The 23,486-nt window shown below is 43.7% G+C and overlaps 1 protein-coding gene, 1 non-coding gene and 1 pseudogene across 3 annotated transcripts; 2 read left to right on the top strand and 1 right to left on the bottom strand.

Annotated features, from left to right (window-relative positions):
- The first annotated feature begins 455 nt into the window (after window positions 1–455).
- LOC136551001 (transcription factor UNE12-like) lies at window positions 456–3,572 on the top strand. Of its 2 annotated transcripts, XM_066542596.1 has the most exons (7): window positions 456–788; window positions 906–1,004; window positions 1,119–1,238; window positions 1,897–1,962; window positions 2,340–2,405; window positions 2,488–2,562; window positions 3,096–3,572. In XM_066542596.1, exons 1-7 carry the CDS (start codon window positions 612–614, stop codon window positions 3,327–3,329), a joined length of 837 nt encoding a protein of 278 aa, XP_066398693.1. In that variant the 5' UTR covers window positions 456–611; the 3' UTR covers window positions 3,330–3,572. The 2 variants fall into 2 exon arrangements, with proteins under 2 accessions (XP_066398693.1, XP_066398692.1); XM_066542595.1 differs by having other exon boundaries at window positions 906–1,238.
- Window positions 3,573–7,958: 4,386 nt separating this feature from the next.
- Window positions 7,959–12,336, bottom strand: LOC136548092 (uncharacterized; annotated as a pseudogene).
- Window positions 12,337–23,056: 10,720 nt separating this feature from the next.
- LOC136553163 (small nucleolar RNA R71) lies at window positions 23,057–23,163 on the top strand. Its single transcript, XR_010783069.1, has one exon. It is a non-coding gene; the product is annotated as a small nucleolar RNA R71 (small nucleolar RNA).
- The last annotated feature ends 323 nt before the right edge of the window (window positions 23,164–23,486 follow it).

Here is a 23,486-nt window from a genome sequence, read left to right as displayed (position 1 = left end):
ATTTAATTTTGTTAGACTCCTCGCAGCATGTACTTTAAAGTAGAATAAAAGAAATCACCATGTACTTTCTATTTTAGGGAGAAACAACCAGGAAGATCATATGTTCGGTTTGAAAAGATAGGGGAGGAGTTTGTCTGATTTTCTAGTCTAGGGATAAAAAGGTAACTTTTATGATAATTGAGGGAGGCAAAGTAAACTTTTTTCTTTTCTTTTCGCAAATCTTATCCCATTGATTGATCGCCAGTCACGTTGTGCTGCACGGGCCGCTCCACTGCCCCAGCCCAGACAGACGTTACTGCAGCCAAACCCGGTCCATTTCAGCGAGGTCCAATTCCGTACTGTTTCTACCTCAGGAGCATATGGCCCACATCAAAAGCCCACGGCCCATATCCCCTCGCCTCCTCCCTTCCCCCCGGCCTCTACTAAAGAAACGCCCAGCCGCAGCCTCCGCTTCCTCTCCTACAGCTTCACACTTGCCCGCAGCAGACCAACCGCTCCCAGCCAGCCTCCCTGGTGTGTGTGTCTCTTGTCGCGAGCCGCCCGAAGCTTCGGGCCCTGACGCGTGGGCCCCGTCCGCGTCCGCGCCCGCCCCCGCCCCCACGTCGCCGGACATGGCGGGGCAGCCGCCGCCGCCCGGGGGCTCCGAGGACGACTTCCTCGAGCACTTCTTCGCCTTCCCCTCCGCGGCCTCCGCCGCCGCCGCCGGGGGGCACGCGGGCGCCGGTGCCGGCGGGGACCACCCCTTCCCCCTCGCCCTCAGCCTCGACGCCGCCGCCGAGGCCAAGCCGGTGAGCTCCCAAGCCCCAAGCCCCCTGGGAGTGCTTGCTCCTGCTGCTACTAGTCGTCCAAGTGAAAGGCTTCACGCCCTGAGTGCCTGACTGAGTGTGTGTGGGTGCCTTTCGCAGGACCGTGACCCCGTGCAGCTCGCCGGCCTCTTCCCGCCGGTGTTCGCTGGCGCCGGCGGCGTGCAGCAGCCACACCTCCGCGGACCACCTCCTCAGCAGGTCGCAGCCGCAGGAGCAATTTTGTGTCCCAGCGGAATGCTATTCTCCACTTCTTTTCTCTCTCTCTCTTGCGAATTTTCGAGGCTGCTGTTGATTCTTGCCAGTTCCACGCAGATGTTCCAGGCGCAGCCGAAGCCGGGCGAGGGAGGCATGGCGCCGCAGCCGCCAGCCCCGCGGCCCAAGGTGCGCGCGCGGCGGGGGCAGGCCACCGATCCCCACAGTATCGCCGAGAGGGTAAATACCTGACGAACTCCACCCTTGCATGTACAATAATTGCAATTTAGACCGCAGTTTCGTCGTCTCAGTGCAGACGCCTGCGCAATCTGAGGTTGCTGTAGTAGCCAGTAGTGGCCCACGAGATTTTCAGGTGCCGTTTTCTGTTATCAGGAACTTAGCTTGCTCCCGTAAGCTAGATTAGCGGGTGCTGCGGTGCAAGTAACTGGATGTGTTTAAGGGAAACGTTGCTTTCGTATCTTGCCGTATCTTGCTGTGGGGTCACGGGTGGACTGATGTGGTGGAGGCATATGGCGTGCTGTTTAAGCATCATGAGCTACTTGCAGCATAACCATGATGTTGCATTGTATTGGAAGTCACCGCCTTTTGGATGGTTCATACATCAAACTGGAAACTTGTTTTCTACTGAGTGTGCTATGATTACTGGAGAAGTATCCAATGATTGTGTTTCAAGGTGTAAGCCACTTGTTAATTAGGTAATGCATTACAGTAGCCTTTAAAAATGGAAAGACTGGCATGTTGCTTGTCTTTTACTTGTGTTAACTTCCACATGCTTTCTTTTAGATGAACTTTTTATTTTACACTGAAGCTTTGTGAATTCTCATAGGGGGTTTTATCAGTTTTTTTTTCTTTAAAACCTCCATATGTTCCGATGCAGCTAAGGAGAGAGAGAATTGCAGAAAGGATGAGGGCATTGCAGGAATTGGTCCCCAACACAAACAAGGTAATAATTCATGCCATATTTCCGGATGTCATACTTGCGTGTTTGAAATGCCTACCATGGAATTTTCAGCAAGTGGTCCAGGCTTATGATGACCTGACAGTAGGGTTTATCATAGTGCGTCTAGTTCTTTTTGTCTTATGAACATGATTATCTGCAGAGATGATAATTGTTGTTCCCTCATAAGTGCATAACTGTGTTCACCAACAGTATGTTGCATACTGCTTGAAATAATAGGAATACCACTTTTGGTTTAGTAGAATAATTATGCGATTATTGCGAACGATAAATGATACCATATCAACTGGATATTGAGCTTCCATCTGTTAATCCAAAAAAAGTTGAATAGCAAGATTGATGTATTGCTTCTAACTGTGCAGACAGATAGGGCAGCCATGCTAGATGAGATCCTTGATTATGTGAAGTTTCTTAGGCTTCAAGTAAAGGTATGTTTTTTTTAAATGCAGTGTTGTCTTCAACATCATAAGCAACAGTGAACACCCAATGTCTTTTATACTTAAATTTCAGGTTTTGAGTATGAGCAGACTGGGTGGTGCTGGTGCAGTTGCACAGCTGGTTGCTGATATTCCACTCTCAGTTAAGGTAACACTAACAAGAATATATGGTTTTAGACTAGAAGCTCTTTATGAAATTATTTTGATTGAAATTGTGGTTCATTTCCTCAAATTATTCAACCCCTTTCACTTACATAGAACAGAACGGCGTCATAATCATTCATATCATGAGTTCCTCTTGGCTTTTCTTGTTCAGCAATAACCGCATCTATTACTGTTTGCCACAAAGGAATGTTCTTTGTTTACTAGTGAGTTGACTAGTCACGATCATATTTTCCGCGTCTACCAAGGAATTGCCAACTTTGTTTTATTGGTATGACATATGTGACCAAGCCTGCTTTCACTGTGGTCTGACCTACCTTCTGGGGTCTGCAATCAATCTTGAAAACAGACATGTTGTCAATTTTGTGCCCTCATAGCATGGATGCACTGATAGTGGTGAATGATAATATGTCGGTGCTTTCTTGATTAACGATAACCATGTCCAGATTCATGGTATTTTTCTTTTGTATCTTCATTCATGCTCTTACACGCTAAACTGAATCTTGCTTGAACAACTAGGGTGAGGCAAGTGACAGTGGGAGCACACAGCACATATGGGAAAAGTGGTCAACTGATGGCACAGAAAAGCAGGTCGCGAAGCTGATGGAAGAAGACATCGGGGCAGCGATGCAGTTCCTTCAATCCAAAGCGCTATGCATGATGCCGATCTCACTTGCAATGGCAATCTACGACACCCAACATTCCCAGGATGGCCACTTACTGATGAAGCCTGAACCCAATACGTCCTCGTAGTATAGTAACATCAACCTTGGCGTGCATTTGAACCCCCTAATACTATTAGGCACCGATATATCCAAAGAAGTGTATGATATACCCAGCGTTCCAATGTGCTAACCGTGAGATAGGAAAGGACCTTAAATTGGTATATGACGTAGCCTCCCCTTTCCCTATTTTGTTTCAAATCAAAGCAGCTTTGGTTGTAAGGATATGGTAAGCTCAATATTCTGCTCATGCTCATGCATACATCTTTCAATGTGCCTATGAGTGCAAGTGATGGGTAGAGGTACCAGACTACCAGAGAGTCTGGCCTGCTCTCATGCTGTTTATTTCCTTTTGGGTCTGTAGTGCACTAGCCATACACTTTGGTGGTAGGGCCGGTGGTCGCCCTTTTGGTAGTGGATGTTTGGACTAATGAAAAGAGGCCTGCTGCTGATGTATGTGTTGCAATTCTGAGCAAATGGTTGACGAAATTTGAAAGAATGTTCAGATGGAAGGTGATGCCGATGCCGAGTGGTGGGGGGTGATAGCTTGCATTGTCTAATTTTTTTAAGAGTGGGAGCGGAGGTCTCGGTCAATGGAGGCCGAGCGTGCGATGATGGGCTCGCCGCTAGTGGGAGCGTGCTCCTCCTAGGCTTCGCTTTTCTGCCTACAAGTCGCCGTCTTGATAGGAACTGCCTGTTAAAGTTTTGGCCCCCTTTTTGTGTACTACTGCTGGTTCATTCACGGTCACGGAGCTATGTATATTCGTTCCTCTACTAGGCTGACTTAACATGTGATCAGGATTCATGCATGCTGCCATGCCACCTTTTACCTTGGAGGAGTGTGTGTGTGTGGGTAACAGCTGTTTTCATCACACTGTTCATGCCGTCGACGGCAGGGTTTTCCTTTCCACCCTGCTGTGCTGTCACTGCTGCTAATCTGATTATTGTCGTCAGTCATGGATGCTTGACACCCGTGTTAGGTTCATTTCACCTGTTGTTCGGCCTGTTCGCTAGTTGGTTTTTGGGCTGATAAGTCCGACTAATGCTGGTTTGTTGTGAGAGGAAAATACTGTTGCTGGCTGATAAGCTCTGGCTGAAACCAACAAACGAACAGGCTGGTTCTTGTTGACAGCAAAGGTCGTAATTCAGACTTGCAGTACCTTGCCTTGCCTACTACATGGAATCCACTACTGAAAGGATCATTGGCAAGTGATACAAAGGGACAGTTTTTTCCCCCTTGAAATCAAGATAAAGTCAAGTCATCATTTTAATATATGGTGAGTCCTTTTTTTTTTTGTGTGAATGGATACATTGGCACTTGCTTTACATAAAGTGTCAATTGTTTGGCACAATTATTTGCACTAGTTGGACTGCATTGTTACATGTAGTAGTATAGTACGGCGTGCTGTGAGAGAATGTTTCCCATCCCACGGAATAGAAATATACTGGTGTCTTCTCTGTGCTTTGCAGGAATATTATCTGCATCCGCCGTCGTGAACTTGTGTTTGGATTCTGTTGGAGAAAGTAGCAGTGTGTTCCCGGCTCCAGCTAGTGCGGTTGGTGGTTAATCCAAAATGTTCCATTCATCATTGTTCTTGCTGCCGCTATCGTGTTGGCATCTTTGCCATCTGTTTTACTTCGCGATTTCTCTTGGGCTTTTGGCATGCATTTGTGGAGGCATGTACAAAAGTCGCGCATCAGCCGCATCATAAATAGCCAAATCAGTGAGATCTTATAGAGAGGATGAGAGAAGCCCTCTCTTTTCAACAAGGCTGGCTCTCAGAATCGTGGCACAATTTTTTTAATAAAAATGATTTTTTATTCCGGTCTTTTTAAGAGGTTTACACATAACCAATCTTTATTACAGTTTCAACCATCCGCAGTTTTTATAAAGCTTAAAAAAGCGAAACCAAGCGAGCGAACGCCTATCTAAGCACTACAAATAGATTAGATAAGTAAAAGAATCTTATATGTTTATATATATAGATGTAGTGGTCATTAGTCAATCAACCTGAATGAAGATGCTTGACATCCCAGCGCATCCAACCGAAAAATTTCGGTGTAGCATCATCCTGACCTGTGGTGGGACAAGGCCACGAAATCCCTCCGAAAGGAAAAACGTAGAGTTTTTAACGGCTCACCATTTTACATAATGTGAAAAGTGTGGAAAGAAAAGAACCAACAAAATCTTCAGAAATGAGCGAAGAAGAACAATCACTCATGTAGCCGAGCAAAATAGAGGGGATATGATGGACGTAGCATAAATATGCAGCGTGTTCGGCTGGTCAGGTTCGGCTGGCTGGTTGGCCTTTTTTTCCAGCTAGAGTAGTGTTTTTCTCTCACCAAATTTCAACATAAATAGTGTTTTCAGCTGCGTAGTAATTTAATGCAAGCCGGCTTTGTGGTTGACATCCTATGGGCTATGGCTGCTTGTTTCTGTAGCTGTGTGGGGTTCCTACGAGGGGAGGACGGTAATCAATGTTTAAGAAATGATCTGTATAACCCACGACACGGGTGTTTTTAATCGGTTGCACGTTTCTTTTCTATTGGGGTCGTCTTTGAAAATAGGATAGTTTTAGTCAAAAAAAAAAAAAGAAAATAGGATAATTTTCAAGCTTGCCTTAAAAAAAGCCCATTAAACCCTCCAAAACTGGCTAATAATCCTAAACCCGTGCAAAAACTAAGAGCGCCTCCCAGAGTTTCCAAACCCACTCCCATTCTTACTTTTTCTGGTAAGATTGAAAAAAAGCTCTCCAGCGACTCTCTATCTCAACTCCCAATCTTCCCGTACTTAAAAAAACCGACTCCATCGCGCGGAAATAATCGACCGGCCATTTTGGAGGTGGAAGGATGTGGAGAACAATAAGAAGCAGAACGGAGTTCATAATGCAAATATACAAGAGAGAAAAAAGTATAAAAGTGGTTCGGGTGGCTTAAAATAATCTAGGATTTCTGATGCAAAATTGCTTTCTACAGCTTGTTCGTTTCGTCATAAACGATCGTGGATTATTTACTGCTGGCTGGTTTGGTGTGAGAGAAAAATACTGTTCCAGCTTATAATCCACGATCGTATACGAGCAAACGAACAGGCTGCTATACTTTAGGAGTTAGATTGTAGAAACCGTTGAAGAAACCCAACCAATAGGCGCCCAACTTTTTTTAGCCACTTCTGAAACTCATTGATTTAGGAGATGCTCGGAGGTAGTGGGATTTACGGTTTTGGGCTAGCGGAAAAGCTTTTGAGTCTATCTAATATTTAGTCAAATCTCCCTTTGTCCATTGATTCACACGGGACAAATAATTTTTCAAGTGCACATGCAAGTTTCCTTCCGTATACAGATCTGCTCCTACATAAAGTTCTGCTCATGCCAAACGCCTAGAGAATTGCAGATTCTTGTGGGGTGCTAGTTTACATATATGGAGATTGATTTGATGTTCAACAAATCTTAGTTGCAATTGCGTAATTTAAAGATGAAATATTTGAATGGCATTAAGGCCACAAGGATTTAGATCTCGGAAACTGTTCTCGAAAAGAAGAAAGTAGGGAAGAACAAGCGCCCAACTTTTCATGAGATTGTGCGTATGAAGGACGCGCAGCTGATGAGCAAGATGACTCATGAGACGGGCGCTGTACTGCGCGAAGGTGGTATCCCCGAGTTAGTTCTAAATCATTTTTGCAAGCCGATTGATGTCTAGTCGGTTGGATCTTGGTACTGCAGCAAATTTAGCTTATGATCTGGGGATTATACTTTGGTTATTAATGGCTGACAACTTTGGCCGTTATTGTTGGCAACTTTAGCTTATGTTCTGGGGATTATACAATACTGTAGAGTTGATGGTGCCATTGAAGTTTTGAATGGATTACTTAATGACTAATAAATAAAAGATTTTGCTAATGGCTGTGTTAATTGGTTGACTTGGTTGACTCTTCTGTGTACATGTTTTGGGACGGTAAAAAAACTTATGGTTGCGGTAATGTCATTAGATGGTACAAATCGTGGCATAGTTGTGGTAATATCGTTAGAAGCTAGTAAAATTTTAGGCCCAGCCTTAGAGCCAAAGTCCTTTATCTTTTATAAGCACTATATATATAATCATATCAAAGAGGGGTGTTTGGTTGCCCCTCCTAAATTTTAGTCGCTGTCCCATCGGATGTTTGGACACATGCATAAAGTATTAAATATAGACTAATTATAAAACTAATTACATAGTTTGCGACTAATTTGCGAGACGAATCTTTTAAGCCTAATTAGTCCATGATTTGACAATGTTTTGCTACAGTAAATATATGCTAATGGCAGATTAATTAGGCTTAAAAAATTCGTCTCGTGGAGTACCGACGGATTATGTAATTTGTTTTTTATTAGTATCCGAACACCCCATGCAACATTCTCCCGACACACCTCCTAAATTTTAGTAGCTGGATCCAAACACCCCCTAAATGGAGCGAGGCTTTTGCATTTCACCCATCATCAAAAACGGGTTTCGCAGTTTTACCATCCCTCAAAGTGGTTTCGCTCGTTTGCCATTATGAGACTGGTGTAACCCGCTGAAATACATTTTGGGTAGTTTTAATTCGTGGAAAAAAAGAAGACACATCCTTCCACTTCTACCCCTGCCTGCTGTTATTTTCATCAAAAAGGATCGAACACAAAACAGATCAGCCCTCTCCTCCATCCCCAGCGGCATCAGCCGGCACAGGCCTGCCACCACGCCGCTCCCCTCCCGTGCCGGCGCTGGCCTTCCCCACACCGCCCCTCCCCTGCCGGCACGGGCCTGCCACCACGCCGCTCTTCTCCCATGCCGGTGCTGGCCTCCCCCCACGCCGCCCCCTCCCCTGCCGGCACAGGCCTGCCCCCACGCCGCTTCCCTCCCGTGCCAGCGCTGGCCTTCCCCACGCCGCCCCCTCCCTTGCCGGCACAGGCCTGCCACCACGCCGCTCCCCGCCCGTGTCGGCGCTGGCCTTCCCCCACGCCGCCTCCCTCCTTGCCGGCACAGGCCCACCCCCACGCCTTCTCCTCCCCTGCTGGTGCAGGCTCGCCCCCACGCCTCCCCTGTTGGTGCTGGCGTAGGCTATAGCCCCTCCTAGCCAGCACCGCTCCACTTCGGCGCCGCCCAAATGGATGGGAGCAGCAGTTCGATGGGGGCCATCCAGAGGGCTGGGAGTAGAGTCCTTCTCCCTCTTGTCCACTGCGACAAATGCAAATGCCGCATTGTCAAGGCATTGATAGCAAAGACTGAGAAGAACTATGGGCGCATGTTCTACATCTGTCCAACTCGAACGGTTCTATGATTTGTTCCACTTTGTTTGTAATTCATGTGTTGTATTGTTCAGACAATTGAATTTTCTTTGCATTGGTGACAGATGAATGGTGGTGGATGTGACTTTTGAAAGTAGCTGGAGGGCTATGAGCAATGGCTGGTTGATAACAAGCATGTGCCACCCTCTTATCAGCCTGTTTTTCAGAGCACTAAGATGCCACAACCAGAAGAACAGTCCAAGGGAGATGGTGGACAACCACAGCAGTTCAAGGACCTGACAAGAATAGCTAGAAAGATTGTGTTCTTGCTGAAATGCTTGATATTAGTTTGTGCACTTCTATTGGTGACCAATTTGTATGGAATTGTTAAGAGTGGGTGATGAGTGTGCTTTCTGTACTTGTAGCACTCGTGTGCTGAAATAAATGAATGGAAGTACTCATTAGTGACTTGTATCATATATTGTGTCATGTGTGCTGTGTCTTTTGTGACCAATTTTCTATAGAATTTGGATAGAATTTTGGACAGAATTTTGTGATCACAGAGATTACTACTTGTACTAGCTAGTAGCTAAGCCAAGAGCTTTCTGGTCGCTCGCTTGTCATGATCAGGCACTGCTCATCGTCATAGGATCCATTACCTGACGGCAGCCTGATGGATAGGCATAGATCCAAGAGCATGACACCATTTGAGGAGCATTTCAACAACAGGTAATGGCTAGGCTAAGGTCCATTCTCAGCGATCAGGTAATAAGCTAATCGACTGATGTAATCAGCCTGATGGTCGCTGAGGCTAGCATGATCTCACTACCTGAGAAATTAGACTTGTCATTCAAACCAAATACAATGGGCACTTTCGCCGTTTTCTGATCTCGACTTGCCACACAAATGAAATTAAATTATAGATGGTGTTGCCAATCATCAGAACAAAAAAATAAGCACGGGCTGTCGAGCACCTCTGCTGTGAGCAGTCACAGGTTCATAGATGCAAATTCTGGGCTACACTTTTGCATCTTTGGGCAAACAGAACAAGCAGTCCAGCACCTTATGCTCCAAAAATATAAACCGGAAAACAAAAGCAGCACATCAGCTCAGAGGAGCTACGAACATAAGCAGCAACAGGACCGACATTGTCAAGTACGATACCATATACTTCGGTTCCACAAGGCGACAATAGTTTCAAAGGTGAAATCAAAGTTTACGATGACCCTAACAGATTTAGCTGCAAACAGAAGCACACAGCCAAGTTTATTTTTCTTCTGGAGGTTCAGCTCCCTTAGTACTCGATTTCCCAGCGACGCTGGTAAATGGCAACAGACTCCTGGGTGACATTAGGGCAACCTGACAAATTGATTCTCTTCAGGTTGGTCACAATTTTCAGGTGGTCTTCTTTTTCCTTAGCATCAGCTTCTTTGCAATTGTCTTCTTCGTTGTTTTTCTTTGGATCTTGCTGGGAGTACTTATGTCTTCTCCCATCAGACTGTGCATTGGCTGAGGACTTGTGCCTTCTCCCATCAGACTATGTATTGGCTAAGCACTTGAGCCTTCTCCCATCAGACTGTGCATTGGCTGAGCACTTGTTTCTTCCTCCATCAGAAGCGAAAGTTGTCTGACATTTGAAAAAAAGTTTATAATTAATGAAACAGAATATTGGACATATGAATGAATAACAAAATATTAGACACTTGTACCTTCGTGTCAACCTATTAGGACTATCCTGCAGCACTGTTTCTCTTGTTTTGGTAGGACTTGTGACTGGTGGGACTTGGCCACAATCATTGTCAGGCTCCCCAGAAATATGCTTTTTTGCCCTCTTTGTAGGGACCTTAGCATTTTAGCCATACTTAGTAGTATTTGGCCTAGCCTTCCTTTTTGGTGATTTCTTAGTCCCATTAAGTCTGCACTTGTAACTAGTTTCTCTATGTCCCAATTCTTCACATCTCTTGCATTTCCTTTTCCCTCTAATTAGTTGCCTCTTACCTTTAGCAGCCTCAGCGACCTCCAATTCAGCATCTTTGTCAGCTTCATTTGCAGCCTCTTTGGCAACCTTCTTGGTTTTGCCACCACTGCCTCCTTTCAAACAACCTTTAATTCTCAGTTTTCTGTACCTTTCAACACCTTTTTTAATCTAGTGGTGCCTCAATAGGAAAAGGAATATCAACTTTTGACCATTGTGTCTTATCTGGAAGTGGTTCTATCAGCCTCTTATATGCATTTTTGAACCTCTGCACAGAGTAATAGTCATGAACGAAGTCCTCCAACTTTACATCAGCATTTTGTTGGGCTGTTATCAAGACCAAAGCATGCCGACAAGGCTTTCCAGTGTGCTACCATTCAAGACAGGTACATTCATGCAAGGATGACTTGACAACATGTCTATTATGTGTGCTAGTAGTGTCATGTACTTCTGCAGCAAAACTAACTGCCTTCACAACGGTCAGGTTTCCTAATCCCCTAGTCCTTGCTTTCAATATAGTTAGGATAGCAGGTAGGATGTTACCCTCTAGTTTCTCTGAAATCAACCTTCTCTTATTCCATAATACCATTATCATCTCTCTAATTTTGTCAGCAAGCTCAACTATAGGAAGATCCTTCCAATCTCTAATCCGGTTATTAAAAGACTCTACAAGATTGTTGGTAACATAGTCGCACTTAATTTCTTGATTGAAAGCACTTCTCATCCACAACAAATTGTGGTGGTTATGAAGCCATTCCAATACTTTAGGGCAAGCTATCACAATTTCATGGAAGAAATATTGGAAAACTTCAGGCCTATGTGTCCTTGCTGTAGGATACATTTTTGAAAAAATATCTCCACCAAATCTTTTTATGAAATTCTGCATTAGATGCCTAAAGCATTCTCTATGTTCAGCATTAGGGAAGACATCTTTAACAACTTTCTCTAAACCTTTGCATGCATCAGTGCAAATAGCAAGCAGTAGTAGGTTTCCTATTACTTTGTGTAGCTGAGTCATGAACCATGTCCAATTATCTATTGTTTATCCATCTATGAAACCAAAAGCAAGAGGGTACATCCAATTATGACCATCTATTGCAACAGCTACAGCCAAATGTCCATTCCACCTAACATTAAGTGCAGTTGAGTCTACGCTCAGATAAGGCCTACAACTCTCTAAAAACCCTCAATGCAAGCACTTAATGCACAAAAAATCTGTGGAAGTAAACCTTGCCATCTACCTCCTTTAAGTCAATTTCAATCACACTACCTGGTGACCGCTTCAATACCTCTGCCCTCCAGTTGAACAACATTTGGAAGCTCTCCTCCTAGCTACCAAATATTTCCCTCAAGGCAATATTCCTTCCCCTCGCCACTGTGTCATAGTGAATTTCACACTTGTGTTTCTCTTGTAGCTTCTTCTGCAATTCTTTAGGGCCCATGTTGGGAGTCTTCTTAAGGTGGTGAATAGCCTTTGATGCTACCCAACAGCTTGTTGGAGCGGTGGTCTTCCTCCTTGCACTAGAAGAGCATATATGCCGAGAAATCAAACATGTGACCTGCAAAATACCAATGAATTAGATATTGATCAGCAACAAAAAAATGTAGAAAAATGTTAGCCACTAGTTAAACACCTTAATGGTTGCCCCATCATGTTGCCTCCTTCTAACAATATGCCACGGGCAACCTTCTGCATTGCAATCCCCAATGTACCGTTGTGGCTCAGATTTCACTATGTGCAGCTCGAACTCCTCATTTATTACAAACTGCCTCATTGCCAATCTAAATTCTTTTATGTTAGGGTACACAGTGCCAATGTCCATACAAGGGTTGTTTGGGTCATAGACTAAGATTCTCTCCCCTAGCACATGATCGTCAATAGGAATGGCAACCCCTACTGTGTCAATCTCCTCCTTAATAGTGGCATTCCTATTTTTAGGCCCATTTTCCATCTCTATAGAAGCCTGCTGCTCTTGAGATCGATATTCATCATCCTCAATTCTCAAACCCAACGGACAAAATAATTGATCCTCATCAATTATTTCTTGCCTGCCCTCACCCTCTTCATCATTTGTGTCAACAATCTATAGGTTGTCCCATTCAACACCTACATAATATTCTATAGCCAATGCATTACTACTAACATCAACACATCCATGGTCTATGACCTTTGCATTGTCATCAACACCACAAGTGTCTGTTACAGTATCTATTCTAAGCTCAGGCTCCACATCGAGCCTGGATAAAGCGAATGCAAGAAATATAGTTAAAATTCTATTCGAACAACTCTATCAGCGTTTCGAACTATGCTCGAGGACTACAAATACAAGAGAGAGAGAGTGCATACCGAGGAATTAGATCACTCCAACTGCAATACATGGGGCGGCGCCAGCTTAGGGGATGCATCGGCTGGGGACGCGCTGGCCTGGCATGGCAACCTGGGCACTGGCCTGGCCCATGGCCTAGGGTAGAGCTGAGGCTGGCCTAGGGCCGAGGCAACACTTGGATGGCTTAGGGTGGTGGCAGCGCTTGGATGGCCGGGTGAAGGCGGGAGGCGGCACCTGGATGGCCGGGCGGAGGTGGGACGAGGCACCTGGTGCGGCGTGGTGGTAGGCCTGTGTCGGTAGGGGAGGGGCGGCGTGGGGAAGGCTAGCGCTGCCACAGGAGGGGAGCAGCATGGTGGTAGGCCTATGCCGGCTGATGCCGCTGGGGATGGAGGAGAGGGCTGATCCATTTTGTGTTTGATCTGTTTTTATGAAGATAACAGCAGGCAGGGGTAGAAGTGGAAGGAGGTGTCTTCTTTTTTTCCACGAATTAAAACTACCCAAAATGTATTTCAGTGGGTTACACCAGTCTCATAATGGCAAACGAGCGAAACCACTTTGAGGGATGGTAAAACTGACCCGTTTTTTATGATGGGTGAAATGCCAGTCTCAAATGGAGCGGGGTGGAGTGGTTTTTGGGCCGGGCAGGCAAGATTAGTTCAAGCCGGTTATTGTTCGGATTATAAGGTCACTAGAAAGGCAGGCACGCTTCGCCACGCCCTTATAAGCTATGTAGTGATGTGTCTCATTAGTTGGAGGTCAGTGGCTTTGCATGTTGCTATGACTTTAGTTCAATTATCAATATTATCATCTGAGAATTTTAACCAAACCTCTTAAAGAGATAATAAATCATACAAATAGATTTTTTTAGAATTACACATTACAAGGTAGACACCGATAACACACACGCACACTCACCCCTATGAACACACATACGTAAAACCTACCCCTATGAGCACCTCCGAAGGACTGAGCCACAGACGCCTCGCTGTCGATAGGAACATCGCCTACGCACGCACACTGACCCTATGAGCACACACACGTAAACCTTATGAACACATGTATGTTAACCCTACCCGTGTGGGCACCTCCGAAGGACTGAGCCGGTAGATATCAAGATTCACGAAGTCACCACAGACACCTCGCTGTCGACGAGGACATCGCCTACCACTGAAAGCATAGCATCGTTAAATCCTGGAATAAATCCAGGAAAATGCCAGTACCTATGCCAAGTCAAGGACTGTTGGTGTTTATTAATGTGTCACTTGTTTTAAGTAGTCACCCTATGTTGTTTACATTCCTTAGCGTCTTTTACTAGGTTGTCATCTCTAGTGTTGGTGCCAGAAATGCTTGTTGGTAAAACCTAGTGCCAATTCTAGAATGACACTAAGAAGTACTTTAATATTTCATGTGACTAGAAAGAATATATATAAATGAAAGGAATCTGTAAGCTCATAGATAATTATACCATTGTAGCACTTCATTCGGGAGTATTCCACATATCGTTATTTATATTTTTACCACAGGGAAGGTCTGGCATGAACATGAATTGATATTTTAAGCTATTGATGGAGAAGTAAACCATAACCAATATTCTACTCACAATAGGGGTAAGTCATAGGATAAATTATGTATATGATAAGTATGGATTAATGATAAATCACTCATTGTACTCCTTTCTATGGTATTAGCATGGTTAAGTAGAATATTAGAGGAATAATTCCTAAGTCATTCTTAATTACAAGTCAAAGCATACATTGATTAGTGCAATTACACCTAGTAATCATGGCTAAGGTCATCTTTATATATACACATAAGGGATATTACTAAGGAAGATTAAGAACAGAGCTTGTTCTTCCTTCGTAACCGGACCCTACTTGCACCTATGTTTGAGGAATGGACTACAAAGGACTCAACGGGAGTGTTACATCTGCGATCTACCACATGACCCAGAATATAGGGTGTATCCGTAGGTAAACAACATATAAGCACCATGCTTACACAATGTCGACCACTCACCCCATGTACACCAGAGCGAGCGCTATACGAACTTATGCATAAACATAATGATAAACTAGCTATAACTAAGAATATAATCAAAGTAGACGATGAACATTATAACTAAGAACATGAATATTGTAAATACGAATGTTGTCATAACAATTGTAGCAAATATATAAAAGCAATATGAGATACAAAAGAGAGGGGGTACAAAGATTATACCAAACTACGCTCTTGGCAAGATCAGGAATCCAAGCAAAGCCTGCTTGCCTCCCTCTAGACCTAGCCTAACTAGCATGCCCTAAAATATGGTGAAGCTCTGAGGATGATTAGGGTTTCTATCTTCAAATGACTTATCAATGCATCAAGGGGGTGGCAGGGACTGATATATATAGACTGGAGCATCAATCGTGAGCCCTTGTATCAAACCGACTTAAAGGATGACGTAGATGCAACCTAGGAGACGGTGGAGAACCAACATAATGAGGGATGACATGTGGTCCCTAGGGGGTTGGCGACCAATAGGTGGGTCCACCCAGCCCCACCTTATGCGTCTCACCCTCTGCTTTGGTGTATAGTCCTCTCAAGTCTTTTGGAACCTTCTAGGGTTGTTTTCGCTATGGATAAGCATGATTAAATCTGACATGTAGGTCCACCTTGACAATTTTCTGGATAAACCCTGTGGAAAATACAGATTCATCAAAACTCGTGGAATTTGTTAGTTTAAACCCCTAGACCTTCGTTGGTGATTATATTTATGCCCTTATGCATGTTATATTGATAGTTTATAATGGTTGTTAACTACCATCAATAAACTCCCCAAAGCTTAACCTTTGCTAGTCCCTTAGCAAAGCTAAACTCAGTAAATAGATCAGGAGTTACATCGATGCTTTCACTCCGCAAAAGTACACATGCATTCAAACAAGAATTATTCTTCGGATTAAAGTAAACCGATCTGACTTTCAAACTTACCCATATTACCTTCAACCATGGGGCTTCTCAGCCTTCACTTGGGTCTTGAGCAATTGAAAGATAGAACGATCAAGTCGAGCACTATGTCTCAAGTTCTTTGTTCAACCATTACTCCAGAGTTTTTATAGATTTTCAAAATAAAACTCAGAGCTTCCTTTGTATGACACTCTCAAGTCTCTCAATATATGTGGTATTTGTGGATTCTCACCAAGGCAATAATGATGTTATGCCTTTCTCTTCCTACAACTAAGCTTATGTGGAGCTCATAGGAGTGGAGAAAGCATAAAAGAGCATACTTGCAATACATATATTGTAAAGTCAAACCTCGGATCCAAAGAGAGTTGAGTCATACAATGTCGACGAAATATGGTTGGCAGTCCACCGAGGGGGTGCCCATGGTGGTAGATTATCGGTAGACGGTGCGTGTAATCAGGAACCAGATGGTTACAGAGGCACAAGATACAAGATTTATACAGGTTCGGCCGCTGTGTTGGCGTAATACCTACGTCCTGTGTCTCATTATTCTGTATTGATTGAGATCTAGATGGAGATCTGTATGATCTGTATGATCTTGTCCGTTAGGGGACCCTTACCCCTCCTTATATATTCTGAAGGGACAAGGTTACAAGTAAAGTATCCAATTTGGTACAATTACAATATAATGTCGTGCTCCGCACGTCTTCACCTTGCGGGCTAGGCCACTTCTAGTGGTGCGGCCCATGTATACCCATGAGGGTATAGGGGGTCTATTCCCCCATAGCTAGTCCCCGAGTGCCTTGTATCCTTCGAGTAGCATTGTTTTGAGCTTGCCAAAAGGATGTAAGGGGCTCAAGATAAAATTTGAAAAATATTTCCCCCGAAGTGTGCCCACTTTGACTCTAAGTCAAGAAGAGACACCGTCGTCCTTGTAGAATTGGAGGCGTTTGATCCATCAGAGTGAGCACATTCACCGCAAGGTGAAGTGTGCCCACTTAGTCCCCGAGCCTGGTAGTAGGTGACATAGGCACGTGGTGCCAGGGTCCAAAAAGAATTCCCACTGAAGTTGAGAATCCATTCATCGTATAAGCAATACGAGATGCACTGGTAGGTGCATCATACTGATGTAGTCCCCGGGCTTGCTGGAAGGCGAAGTATGAGCCTTGTAGCAAGGTCTAAACGAGAAAGAATATCCCAACTATATGCGAGTCGCCAGTCGCATGTAGTTAAGACGCAAAGTCCCCGAGCTGTGGTCTGAGAGTGGTTGAGGCAGTCCCCGAGCACAGGTTAGGGGCGAGCGGCAGAGTCCACGAGTTGTGGTTGGAGAGTTGTCGAGGCAGTCCCCAAGCACAGGTTGAGGGGCAAGCGGCGAAGTCCCCGAGCTGTGGTCGGAGAGTTGTCAAGGCAGTCCCTGAGCACAGGTTGAGGGGCGAGCGGCGAAGTCCCCGAGCGTAGCTCGAGATCCTTGCAATATAAATACATAGAATGGTAGTACATGATGTACAAAATAATAAATTATGGAGAAAAATCAGCGGTGAAGAAATAGCGTATGACGCTCAGCAGTCATTTGCAAATGAGCGTGATGTGATAAAGCAGTTGGTGCTTTGTAAACATTAGTGTTAATGTAAAGTTTGTGTTTATACTTAATATAAATTGCCCGACCAGTTAGTATGTAGCTGAGTCTCTAGCCCTAGCTAGCCCGTTAACCATAACGCGGGGCGCGGAGCCCGTGCACATGTAGGAAGAACAAAGCATCACTAAGGAGCCGCTACCAACCACCCATAACACAGAGGGCAGACGCTTATGCATGTGTAGGAAGGAGCCGAAGACAGGGCCTTTTCTAGAGACATTGAGCGTCAACATGACTGGTCGAGGATTTGCATTAAGTATAGCTGTATGTTATATTTAAGATTGTATACATGGACAAACGTTATTTGAAGAATAATCATGATGAGGACGTTTGTGGAGAAACATCATAATGAAAAATTATATTAAATATAAATATTAGAAGTGTACTTATCTTTGGATAGAAATCCGGTCGGCGGTGATGAAGTTATCTGGTCCTCGAGCTTTTCGGCCTGTTGTGACGGTGGTCGCGGTTGTCATAGCGCTGTTCTTCGTGGCGATCATCATTGCGATGTGGTCTGGTGGTCTGGTGGTCAGAGCTCGACGAAGCCACTCGGGACGTGGTCTGGTGGTCTGGTGGTCAGAGCTCGACGGAGCCACTCAGGACATGGTCTGGTGGTCGGAGCTCGGTGGAGTCGCTCGGGCCATGGTCAATGTGGTCTGGTTGTCGGAGCTCGATGGAGCCGCTCGAGACATGGTTGACGTGAGCTCGGCGGAGCCGCTTGGGATGTGGTCCGTGGTCGGCTCAACATGGCTCAGCATGGCCCGCTCAGTGGCTCGACGCGGCTCACTTCTGCATCGTCGTGGCTCACTGGATGGCTTGAATAGCTTGATGTGGCTCGCTTGTGGCTCGGCGTGGCTTGCTCAGCGGCTCGCTCCGAGGCTCGCTCAGCGGCTCGTGTGGCTCCCTTGCTGCCTAACTATGGCTCGACCGACTTGGCGATGGACACACCTGGTTGGAGTTCTAATGATGTCATGATGACTGCGCCTCCTACCAAAAGTAGTAGTAATCACGTAGATATGGATATACCCAACGTATATGTATATACATTCCATAGAAAAGTTTATTGAAAAAGGAAACGTGACTTAGCTTCTTCCATATTGGCAAACGTAGCCCACGCATGTACTCCGCCGTCTTCTTGCATGTACACATGCATACAAGTTTGATCATGCATGTTGATCTCTTCCCTTTACTCGTGTACTCCATGGCTGATTGGATCTTGTATGTGCTAGATTACTTGCTTGCTAGCTCATGCCGTATATGCTACATGTAACTCCACTACTTGCATGTTGATGTACGGACCTATGCACACCCAATCTGGCGTGATGACATAGCACTGCTGCAGCGAGTTCGCTGGACTCCTACTTGCCGACTTAGCAACAAGCGTTAGCCGTCAAGAGTGTTCGTCGTTGTTGTAGATAGATTACGCCATCATCGCTTGGCTCCGATCAATGAAAAGAAAGATACGCCATCTGGTTCGCTGGAAGATCAGCACGCACAACCCCTAAAAGGGGACCCCTACCTAGCGTGCCACTGTCGACGAAATATGGTCGGAAGTCCACCGAGGGGGGTGCCTGTGGTGGTAGATTATTGGTAGACGGTGCGTGTAATCAGGAACCAGATGGTTACAAAGGCACAAGACATAAGATTTATACAGATTCGGCCACCATGTTGGCGTAATACCTATGTCATGTGTCTCATTATTCTTTATTGATTGAGATCTAGATGGAGATCTGTATGATCTTGTCCGTTAGGGGACCCTTACCCCTCCTTATATATTCCGAAGGGACAAGGTTACAAGTAAAATATCTAATTTGGTACAATTACAATATAATGTCGTGCTCTGCACGTCTTCACCTTGCGGGCTGGGCCACTTCCGGTGGTGCGGCCCATGTATACCCATGAGGGTATAGGGGGTCTATTCCCCCACATACAATCAAATCAAAATGTGCATGTGTATGGATGTATGTGGTGGATATATATGTTGGTTAACCTATTTCTACTTTGCTCCTTGAAAACATATCTCTCCTTTGAAACTTGGAAACAACTTTGGAAGAAAACATGGGCTATCTTATTTATCTTTTCTTCTTTTTTTAGGCGAGCATCTGAGTACCCATTGTTTTCAATATCTTGGACACTTGTCTATTTTTTCTCATCTCTTTTTTCTTTTTCTCTTTTTTTATGAATAACTTTTGCATAGCCTCATGTCTCTTTTCTACAACAAAACTTTTGAGAGATAGCAACAAGAACTTGGAGCATTTATTTGGTAGATATTCTATCAAGAATATTTTTGGTGTTTTCTCCTAGTATAGGAGTAAAATATTTTTGGGTGGATCTAGATGGAATGGCATGTTGTTGCGCCTACCCCCAGTGTAGTAGTGTATATTTGGGTGGTGTGTACGTGATCTTGATTTTAAGAGCATAACAAACCTCTCATAAGGGTCAACAAAGCTTGACTCAACTCAATGCAAAACAAGCAGCATGTATATGAAAGTTTTCCTAATCTAAATATCATGTATGGCTTTGGTAGAAATTCAAGCTTTGTCATACAGGAGCTCATCATGTAGGATTTTCATATTTTTCAAAAGATAAATCTCCGGAACTTTAGTGTCACTTAGAACAAGATAAACAATAGCTCAGACCTTCTCATATCATATTTGTCAATTACCTAGACTTAGATCAAGCATACGCTACCCATGAGTTTCAAGTTCAGAGTAAATTCTTATATCAAAACAGTCGCATCCAAAATTCGGGAGAATTCGAGGCTGAAAACTAGGTACTTGAAAGGAATTACAACAGAGCAACTATTCATCATTTCCATGTTGAGAGATTATCCTTTAGAGTCCTTTTATTTATTCAGCTCTTAAAAATAAAAAACAAGACACACACTTTTTTCATTTTTAAGATCACACCTTACTATTATATATAGCTAATACAAATATAAATTTTTATTTTGCTTTTAGTTTGTTATGCATCTTTATATGACTTAGAAATAATAGAACAAATGGGAAAGAAATACTTAGCTAGATACATGTGGATGCCTTTCCGCCAAGCTGAATGTTGGCACGATCGAATGTTGAAGTTGAGTGATCCTTTTCAGAGCAGATTTGCCAGCGGATGTCCCTCTCGTCTCGGGATGGAATGAGATGAAGACAACCAGGTGAATTTGCTCTTGATCTTGGTACATCATCCTACAAAATACCAACAAAAATACCAAAACTCATGGAACGGATTAGGATAAAAGGGTTATTGATCAGCTGTCCGGAGATTAGTTATCTTGAGGTTTAGAAATATGTATGTATGGTATTTTTATTTTTATGCCATCATAGTGACTATTTTTATGGGCTTTTACACACTGTAAAATTACTCACGTGGGGCTTAAATTTTATGGTGATAAAATTTTTATTTTCTTTTCTAAATGTAATACCAATGCAGGAAAGTAAATATGCTAAAGTGAAAAGAATTCATGCAATGCTAGGAAGTAAATATGGATAACTACCGATGTTACCTCCCGACGAGGGTTCAGATTTTTAAGTCCTTCGGACATAACTCTTCTCCTATCTTGTTCATTCCTTGGGTGCATCAGTCGGTCCTGAGGATGGAGACCCTAATGGTTGCACCTCTTGTGATGGTGACTCTGTTGATGTCACTTTTTTCCTTCCACACTTGCTTGGTCTATGGACTGGTCTTAGGCAGAGTAGATTTATCTTTCACAACTTCTTTAGGTTCTTTACCTTCTTCTTATTCATTCTTTGGGAGTTGATTCTTTTGGTTTCGGGATGATCAATGTCTCCTCCTAGAGCGGGACTTCTTCAGCTACTCATAAGTGGTATAACTATTAAAATAACAATGTACCTTCTCTCTAGGAAATTGTAAGTGGGCTTGTCCAGATCCGACATAAATGATTGCGTTGGTTGTGTTAAGGAACGGTCTTCCCAATATAATCGGTGTATCATCTTATTCTTCACCCATGTCTAGAACCATGAAGTCAGCAGGGGCAAACTGATCATGTATTCTTACCTTGACATCTTTTGCTATTCCTTCTAGAAATTGGATTGATTGGTCCGCCATCTGCAATTGCATATATATATAGGGAACAATGGTTTATTACCAAATAAATAATCATATGTTACCTTGGACATTATGTTGACACCCGATCCAATATCATAGAAGGTCGTATGAAAAAATCTTTGTCCAATGGTACACTCGATCGTGGGTACACCAGGATCATCCTTCTTAGCAAGGAATGGTGAAGCGAGAAGGTGGTCGTACTCTGATATGAATGTGTTGATCATGTTGACTGATTCTTCTTGTGGCTACCTAACCTTGTTCTTCTTTCTTCTCCCGTTGTTCTTCTTCTTGGTCACTATTGTCTCTTCACACAGGTACAACATTTGTGGATGTCCATAAGATTGCAAGATGTTATTCTTGAAAGAAAACTTCTCCTTTTTATCCTTAATTGTGAAGCAAATCTTGGCACTATCCATGTAGATAATGGCTTTTGCGGTGCTTAGGAAAGGTTGGCCCAAAATAATGGGTGCCCTTACATCTCTACCTGTTTCCAAAACCACAAAGTCTATGAAAACATATGATTGTCCCAATCAAACAATGGCTTCTTTAAGAACTCCCTTGGGGTAGCAGAGTGACTGATCTGCAAGCTGCAAATGCATATTTGTGTACAACAAAGTATCTCCATTAATTTTATCATAGACTACCTTAGGCATGATGTTGACACTTGCTCCGAAGTCACAGATAGCTTCTTAGAAAATATGCGGTCCAATGGTGATGGGGATGATAGGACTTCCTAGATCGCTCTTCTTTTTTGGCAAGGTATAATCTATCCACCTTCTTGATGATGGTTGTATATAGTTGTATGTTGTATTGTGAATATCGACAAGATTTATAGTTTCTAGATCTTTCAGTTGCCACAGAATCTTACTTTTGTCGGACGGAGGAACAACAGCTGCCAGCTGAGCTATTTGTGATTCTACCATTTTATTAAAGCTATGCTGGTTCTTAATGGCAAAAGCAAAGCTGTCCATTCCATTATTTATGTTCTCTAGAATTTTATCATTGGTAGCTACCTTTCTAGATAATACCTCCATAAGTTTGGATTGGCCAGTAATTAATTCTCTTAAGGGTATTTGATTGAAATTATTCAAATTATTACCTTGATAGTTACTGTGGTAATTACCTTGGTAGTTGGGCCTTTGTTGTTGATTCCATCCTTGATTCTGTTAAGGATGAGAGTAGTTGTTGTTGACAAAGTTCACATCCTCATGGGTCTTAGGGCAGTTGCTCCCTGAATGCCTAGTGTTTCCACACTCTTCACACATCATGTAGGAATCTTGAATGTGCATGACTTCTTGCTTCTCATTGGCTCGATCTTTGAGCTTCTTTATTAGTAGATCCATCTTGACAGACAACATGTCTACCTCCTTGAGTTGATACATACCTCCATCTCTCTTGCTGATCTGAAGAAATTCTTCATTCCAACCTTGGTAGGAGGCTATCTTCTCCACAAGAGCTATTGCAACTAGTATGGTGAGTGACAATAATGCACCTCCAGCAGCAACATCCATAGTCTCATGGGTACTATTGGCCAACCCGTGGTAAAAAGTCTACATGAGTAGCCAATTCTCCATCCCATGATGAGGACATTTCACAATGTAATCTTGAAAGCGTTCCCATGCCTCAAGGACAGATTCATCATATTGTTGCTGAAAGCTTGAGATTCTACCACGCAGAGCATTGGTCTTGCCTATGGGAAAGAACTTTGCTAGGAAGGCAATGGAGCAGTTATCCCATATACTATTTCTATCTTTGTTGGCATAGAACCCTTGCTTTGCCTTCCCTAAGAGTGAGAATGGGAAGAGGCAAAGTAGTATGTCATCTTGGGTTATTCCTTTGATGGTGAAAGTGCTACAGATCTCTAGGAAGTGTTGGAGATGTGCACTCGCATCTTCATGTGCCTTTCCACAAAACTGACTTGCTTGCACCATGTTGATGAGGGCTGGCTTGAGCTTGAATTCATTGTCTCCAACATTGACTGTTGGTCTGGTTCAGATGTTGG

The sequence above is a fragment of the Miscanthus floridulus genome, chromosome 4 (assembly GCF_019320115.1).
Source record: "Miscanthus floridulus cultivar M001 chromosome 4, ASM1932011v1, whole genome shotgun sequence".
NCBI classification, from domain to species: domain Eukaryota; kingdom Viridiplantae; phylum Streptophyta; class Magnoliopsida; order Poales; family Poaceae; genus Miscanthus; species Miscanthus floridulus.
The sequence above is the reverse complement of the archived record's forward strand: the minus strand, read 5'-3'. Positions and strand labels throughout refer to the sequence as shown.